The sequence below is a fragment of the Orcinus orca genome, chromosome 3, assembly GCF_937001465.1.
Source record: "Orcinus orca chromosome 3, mOrcOrc1.1, whole genome shotgun sequence".
Lineage (NCBI taxonomy): Eukaryota > Metazoa > Chordata > Mammalia > Artiodactyla > Delphinidae > Orcinus > Orcinus orca.
In genome coordinates, this window is record NC_064561.1 from 27,458,125 (window position 1) to 27,465,957 (window position 7,833).

At 43.5% G+C, this 7,833-nt stretch overlaps 1 protein-coding gene across 1 annotated transcript; it reads right to left on the reverse strand.

The window, feature by feature from the left end:
• Positions 1–1,977: 1,977 nt before the first annotated feature.
• Positions 1,978–6,525, reverse strand: SMIM23 (small integral membrane protein 23). Its single transcript, XM_012533821.2, has 4 exons — positions 6,416–6,525; positions 2,805–2,856; positions 2,538–2,605; positions 1,978–2,311 (listed from the first exon to the last, which is right to left on the reverse strand). Exons 1-4 carry the CDS (start codon positions 6,491–6,493, stop codon positions 2,099–2,101), a joined length of 411 nt encoding a protein of 136 aa, XP_012389275.1. The 5' UTR covers positions 6,494–6,525; the 3' UTR covers positions 1,978–2,098.
• Between the last annotated feature and the right edge of the window lie 1,308 nt (positions 6,526–7,833).

Sequence of the window (7,833 nt, forward strand, 5' to 3'; positions counted from 1 at the left end):
TTTTTCATGTATCCCCCAAATTACATATATAAACATCTAAACTGTCTTTTACATATAACAAAATATATAAGTACATATAATATATAAGTATTACATAAGCACATACATATATATTACAGATACAGGAGAATTACAACTTGATTTAAAGTCTAAAGTGTGTCTTAGGCTTAATTGTGTATTGTATATTGTCATATTTATGCCTGAGAACCCTTTAAAGTACCCATAGAACATACATGATGTACACGATTTTGGATTTATAACTACAACTTGTATGGTAATAGTAAACACGAACACCAGGAAATATCAATCAACCTCTTCCTGTAGAACTCTTGCTGAAATAACTGCAAACGAGAAAAAACAGATTCTGGTTCCCACCCCCAGGCAAACTGTGACCATAACTTGCAAAGAGTTTTTCCAACCCAAATGACAATTGATTCATTCCTTCTGGCAAATGGATTGCTGTGACGTTCCCTGTAAGTCAGATATCCTCTGAGATTATTTTAACTGGAACCCTCATGACTTTTCAAAGATTGGAGGTGGTCCTAATAATTGGCAGATATAGAACAATTCCATTAAAATAAAAAACAAAAAAGTCATAAGAAGGGGAAATAAATAACCTAAAGAAGTGAGGCCAATATAATTCCTGTAATGGACAGCTGAACTCTGAGTTTCCTGGAAGTCAAGGGAAAAAGGGAAAATCCTAGACAAGCATTCTCATTGCTTAATAAAAATAATCAAAAGAGAGAGGTTTTCTCTTGGCACTATTTTTAAAAAATTAGGGAATTCCCTGGTGGTTCAGTGGTTAGGACTCTGTGCTTCCACTGCAGGGGGTACAGCTTTGACCCCTGGTTAGGGAACTAAGATCCCACAAGCTGTGCCGTGCAGCATGGCCAAAAAAAAAAAAACAATTAAAAGTCACTCATAATTTCATCATAGTGATATTGTTATTTTTGCTTGTATACACTATTCCAGTCCTTGTCTGCAAGCATAATAATAGGTAATTTTATTTTAAAAAGTATTTGAATAGGCAAAACATTCACATAGTTTGAAAATAGGAAAGTGTGAAAAGTAAACAATGGAAAGTTTCCCTCCCGTCCTTGTCATAAATTTGCCCCAGTTCAGCTCCCTTCAAGCTCCCCCTGTTTTGTATCCATCTAGAGTTTTTATGCGTATTCAATCACAACTTCGTCATCAACAGTAAAATGTGGACTCATTTCTTTCATTTAACAACATATCTTTCAGGCTTTTCCAGATCAGTAGGGAAGCCTCCTCTTCTTTCTCTTTCACAGCTACAGGGTATCTCATTGTTTGGATGTACTTACCAGTGCCCTACTGATGTCATTTTCATTTGGATTGTTCCTTTTTTTTTTTTTTTTTTGCTATTAGAAGCAAAGTGTGTAACTTCACAATGTGCATATATTGATACATATGATAAATCGCTGAAGTTGATTGCTGGGTCAAGGGATAAATGCATTTGTGAATTTGATAGCTCTCACCAAATTGCCCTCCAGAAGGGTTCTGGAAACTTACGCTTCTACCAGCAGTGTCAGAAGGTTGAGTTGCCACATACTATCTGTATACTCTAAACCCAGCATCCTCCTGCTGACATCCAAGGAGGAAGGAAAAAGGAATGTGAAAAAGGAAGAACTGTCTATCAGGTACCTACTATATGCCAGACATACACGATATATACACGTTTGATCCTCAGTGTAACCCTGTGAGGCAAAGTCTGTTTCCCTGATTCTTATTAATGAGATATTTTGTTGCAGAGAGGTTGAGGAGTTTTGCACAGTGACTCAAGTAAAGTGGAAGAGAAGGGTCCTGACCCTGTGGCTGGCTCTGAGGCTGGTGTTGGTTCCTGTGCACCAGAGTCCTGCTACAAGTGATGGTATCTCAGCAGAGCCTGGTGTCTTCCTGACCTGGGTTCAGCTTTCATGGACCAGCAGTGGTGACAGCTAGATTTCTCAGTGTCTCAACTACTTTATTTTCTTGGCTGCCTTAAACTTCAAGTGTCACAGCTCAGCCCTACTTAGAGGAACCCCTGGGAATCTTTGCCCCCTTCCACTTGGCCTCCTGCCCAGGTCCCAGCCCTGGCCCCTCACAAGTGATTTTTGAGGGTGGCGCTGGGCTCCTCTGGGTACCCGTCTCCCAGGAGGGCATCGAGCCACTCCTCCAGGTCTTGCACCAGCTGTTCCAGGTCTCGCACCCCTTTCTCTAGCTTCTCCACGAAAACATGCAAGTTCTCCTTCCACCAGGTCCTGATGACCTTGATTGGCTCTTCTGAGGGGTCATTGGTCTGGTATTCAAACACCTGAAAGGCAGACACTCACATTGCATCTTGAGCCTTTTCATGTAGACCCTCCCTTGCCACTGGTTTCTAAAAGTTCCCCGAGCCTTTGCAATGCTTTCCTTCTGCCCAAAGTACCCATCCCCACCTTCTCCACCCGGCCGAGACCCATCAATGACACCTCCGGGAAGCCTTCTCAGATTTCCTCAGCCAAACTTCACGTCCCTCAGTACCTTCTTGAATATGTTACCTGGGAAGTCATAGGATTCTGGACGTAGTTACATTCTCTGATTCTTTCTGACACCTCCCAACTTCTTCCTGAAACAGGCACAAACACCACCTCTTAATAAGGGAAGGGAGAGTGAGTTGGAATAAACTCGGTTGATCATCCCAATGGGATGAAGAGGGTGGGAGAAGGCAGGCTGTGGAGGCCCCCTTGGCATGCGGCCATCTCCAGAATATGCTCCTGACTCTGTGTGGACATGGCTCCTTCCTCCTCAGATTCCAGAAGGCTCACCTGATATTCCTGTGCCCACATATAGCACCAAGATCAGCAACGCCAACAGTGTCTGGGGGCAAGAAGAGGAGGAGGGAGGAGGTAAATTTCTGGAGGGTATACGTGCATCCCTGCTTCCCTCACAGAGGGCTAGGCGTGGGGCTGCTGTAAGGTCATGGTTAGAGCTTAACTTTTTTCTAATTATCTAAGTCACGTGTACTTACTACAAAACCCGCAAATATTGCAGAATTAGATAACATGGCAACTTACTGACATTTCATTGGTGTTTTCCCTTTCTCCCTGCTGAGAAGGAAGGCCCACCTCTGTTCTCATTCCTTGCCTCGCTTTTGCATGTTTTCTTTGAAATGATCTTTAAAAGGAGTTGACTTTATTGAGGTATAATTCACATACAGTAAAATGCACATTTTACATGGACAGTTTGATGAGTTTTGACAAATGTCTGTGCTTGTGGACTACCACTCCAATCTAGATGTAGACCATTTCCATCATCCTAGAAAGTTCCTGTATGTGCTTTTGCGGCCAACCCCCTCTTTCCCCCCGCCCCTGCCATAGGGAACCGCTCATCTGCTCTCTGTCACTGTGGAGCCGTTTTGCCTGTTCTGTAACTTCACGTCAATGAAACCATATATTACATACTCTTTTGTTGAGCTATTTTTACTCCACATAATGCTTCTGAGATGTCTCCATGTTTTCATGTTCGAGGTTATCGATGAGTAATATTATATTGTATGAATATAGAATATATGTGTGTGTGTGCGTGTGTGTCTGTACATATATGTGTGCTCTCAAATGGATGCCTGGGACCTTAAGGGGTTTCATGGTTCTAGCTGGATCAGAATTCCATCCACCCCCAGCACTGCTGGACTTCCAGTATCTCTGCTCTAAACCCCATAGCAGCTGCTGTCTGGTAAGCCGTGGGTAATCTAATCCTTTGCACGCAGCCCACAGCCAAGAAGTCACGGAGATCCCCGCCTGGGCTTTCGGGGTCCTCTCGACACACAGCTCTTCTTCCTCTCCAATGCCTTGTCCTACGGAGTCCAGCTGCTTCAGTTGCGCAGACTCTCTGCAGCTCAGCAGGACTGCTGGGCTCTGTTCGCCCTCTAACTCTTGGTGCAGCCGTCGTTGGGAAAGAGTTGAGGCAATCACCAGTTTTCTTTTCTCAGGGATTGCACTTTTGTGCTGTCTGCTGCCCTCACCGGAAAATAGTTGCTTCATTTATTTTGTCAATTTCATGGCTGCTTACAATGAATGGGAGGGCTAGTTTAGCCCCAGTTACTGTGTTAAGGCTGCAGTTGGAAGTCTACCTCTCGGGGTTTGGGTGCAGGACTGAAACGGCTGCCTGAAGACAACATTGCTCCCTGGAACTTGGGTCAGTCCAAGACCATAGGAGATTCTGATGGGTGTGCCAGGATCAGAAGGGGAGAAAACTGAGAGCCTTTTGGAGAGGTGGGAGAAGATAGAGGGGGAATCTGAGTCTGGGAGGGGCCCAGTTCCCTCTCCTGGGTGGCCCCTGTGGTGTGGCTGGGAGGTCTTAGCACAGGGAATTCAGAGACAACTGCTTTCAACAGACAATGTGAGTTGGGACAGTGATGGTGTCAGGGGCAAACAAAAGTGGAGAGAGGATTAAGGTGGACACAGTAGTGACCGACATTGACTTTCCCCCCAGCTCACTGGATGTGGGCTGAGCCAGATTTAATCTGACTTGAAATAATACATTTCTTATGTACCTGTCTTTGTGAAGCAAGATTTAGACTGGCTACCACAAACAAAGAAGATAAGAGATTTGCATAATTTGTCTCTTCCCTGGATAGCTTTTCAAAAATATATACTAGCAACTGTATTATTATTAACTGTAAAAAAAAGTAAAAATTAATTACGTAGCAGCAACGTGACTGAGTCTGTCACACACACTAGGAGTGAAAAAAGCCAGTCATGAAGGGGCACACTGTTTGATTCCATTCCCATGAAATTCAGGGACGCACAAAACTCGTCTGTGATGATAGAACTCAGAATCGTGGTTATGGAGTGGGAGCTGGGAGGGGCCTTGGAGGAAACTTGGACATGCTCTATAGCTTGCTCTGGGTAGCAACTGCCTGGGTGTGGACACCCAAGGTGAAATCATTGTACACTTCGGATTAGGGCACTTTTTAAATTTCTTAACAACATTCCCTGAGACTCTCTTTATCTAAGACACATAGAACTGACTCATTCTTTATAACGGCTGATGAACGTTCTGTGGTCTGAAAGCTCTTCTGTTTCTTTAACCACTCCTCTGTCGATGTGCTTTACAGGATGGTGTCTTCACCAGCATACTTGCTGCTATATTTTTTGTGTGTGTGTGTGCAGGGTGGAGACAAAGGCAGGGAGCAGGGACTAAAATTGAGTTTTAGTCCTTCTCTTGTGCTGTTGTGGGGCCTGAGCCAGATCATTTCTTCTCTCTGAGCCTCAGTTTCTTCACCTGTAAAGTGGATTTTGATATATGCTGAAAGGTCTTTCAAAAAGGCAAGGTGGGGACTCTGTCATCAAATTGATTTGGGAAATGCTGTGGTAAACAAAGTTATGTGGATTTCCTTGCTGCAGGACTTGTCAGAGCCTTCATCCTGTGAACGAGCTGTGTAAATCCCCAAGAAGGGAACGAGGGTATCAGCATTCCCCAAACCACAGAACCTTTTAAATGACTTTTCTAAAAGGAGCATTCCTGGGGTTTGAGATTCGTGGGACACTTTTTTAGCAAAAGCTGCAGCATAATGGGAGCCCCGCAAAGTCCAGCATAAAGGAAGCGTTGGAATGTGTATTAAATGTATGAGTGAACAAATCTTTTGAAAACATATATAGGTCAGTCTTGTATCGCTCTGCTTAAAACCCTTCAATGGCTTCTTACTAATCTCAGAATAAAATCCCACCCCTTTCCACAGTGTGCAAGGCCCAGATGACCTTCCCAGCCTCCTTTTACATCCTTCCCAGCCTCCTTTTACATCCTTCCCTCAGTTCTCCACCTGGGAGGCGGTGGAATGCAGGGTCACCTTGCTAAGGGTTCTGGAATCAGATGGCCCTGGCTTCAAATCCCAGTATGTCCCTGCTGTCTGGCCTTTTGCCTTTCCGACCTCAGCTTACCCATTTGCTAACAATTGCTTCTCAGGAATGTCATGAAAGAGAGAGGGGTAGAAGCACCAGGCTGTGCACATAAGTGCTAACATTTTCCATTTTGACAAAATCCTATGTGAGGTTTGAATTTCAGCCCTAAGAACAAAAGCTCCACGACCTCTCCAATTCAGGTGTATTATCCTGTTTATTTCGGTTCATTCATTCATTCATTCAGCACCTGTTATGTACCAACCACTATTCTAGGCACTAGGAATACAGCAGGAAGCTAAATAAAAATCCCAGCCTTCCTGGAGCATAGCTTCTGCTGGCAGTGTGGAGAATTAAATAAGAGTGTCAGTAATGACTTCTAGAAGAAGCTCCTGAGCCCTGCTGTGTTCCACCAGGTTGGGCTCTAGGGAGAGTCGGGCTGAAAGCCCGTTCCTGACTTTGAGGGCCTTACAGTCTTCCTGGAGTGTCAAATGGAGTCCAGATGGGAGGAAAGCCATGTACACCTGGTCTGGCCTCACCTGTTTCTTGTCCTCAGAGTGACCTCCCCTTCTCTCAGCTGCCACTCGCCCCCTGCTGTGCACCTGTTGGCTCACCATGATCTCAGGTCAGGCTGCCTGGGTGGAACAGGGTACCCTCACCTCCCCGGCCTCTGGTCACCAAGCATCTCTCAAGCCATGAATTCTGATGTCACAGAAGGTGGGGACAGTCAGGCCCCCACTCTGCACCACCCTGGTGTTTAGCCCCAACTTATTTTTCATATAAATGTAAAAAACAAAGACCAGAAAGAAATACACCGTAAGATTTTATTTCAGGATGGTGATTTTTCCGATCCTTTTTCTTCTCTTTTCAAATTTTTTTATAAGATGCAAGTCTTTAAATAAAAAAACAATACAATATTTTTAACTGAATTTATTGAGATAATTTTAGATTCACATGCAATTGTAAGAAATGGTATAGGAGATCCTGGGTACCCTTTACTCAGTTTCCACTGATGGTAACATAGGCTCTTGCCATGGATACAATCTATCAATCTTATTAAAATCTCCCCAGTTCCACTTGTATTCATTTGTGCGTGTATTTAATTCTAAATAATTCTGTCACATGGCTAGATTTGGGTATCCACCACTACAGTCATGATACAGAAGAATTCCCAAACCACAGGGTTCTGTGTTGCCGTTTGATCCGTGCCCCCTCCCTTCCGCGCCCCCCTCCCCACTGTCTCTAATTCCTAGCAACCACTGATCTGTTGTCTATTTCTAAAATTTTATCTTCTCAAAAATGTCGTATCAATGGAATCAAATAGTCTGTGACCTTTGGAGACTGGCTTTTTGGTACTTAGCATAATCCCCTGGAAATTCACCCCGATTATCCTGCATCGGTAGTTTGTCCCTCTCTTTTTGTGTGTAGTATTTCATGGCAGGGATGTGCCACAGTTTACCCCCTGAAAGACATCTGGGCTGTTTCCAGGTTTTGGCTTTTATGAGTAAAGCTAATATGGGCTTTCTTGTCTAGGCATACCTTGTTTTATTGCACTTCGTAGAGACTGCATTTTTTACAAATTGAAGTTTTGTGGTAACCCTGCATAGAGCAACAACATTTGCTCATTTCATGTCTTTGTGTCACATTTTGGTAATTCTTGCCATATTTCAAATTTTTTCACTATTATTATGTTTGTTATGGTGATCTGTGATCAGTGATCTTTGATATTACTACCACAGCTCCCTGAAGGCTCAGATTATGGTTAGCATTTTTAGCAATAAAGTATTTTGAATTAGAGTATGCACATCATTTTAGACATAATGCTGTTACACATTTAATAGACTGCAGTATGGTGTAAACATAACTTTTATGTGGGCTGAGAAAGCAAAAAAATTGTGTGACTCGCTTTATTATGATACTCACTTTATTGTGGTGGTCTGGAACCAATATCTCCGAG

Excerpts from the sequence above, each read along its gene's own strand:
- SMIM23 (XM_012533821.2), bottom strand. The coding sequence starts at position 6,493 with ATGGTGAGCCAACAGGTGCACAGCAGGGGGCGAGTGGCAGCTGAGAGA. Across the intron at positions 2,606-2,804 it reads TGTGGGCACAGGAATATCAG|GAAGAAGTTGGGAGGTGTCA; the intron begins GTGAGCCTTCTG and ends TGCCTGTTTCAG. Across the intron at positions 2,312-2,537 it reads AGAATCCTATGACTTCCCAG|GTGTTTGAATACCAGACCAA; the intron begins GTAACATATTCA and ends TCTGCCTTTCAG.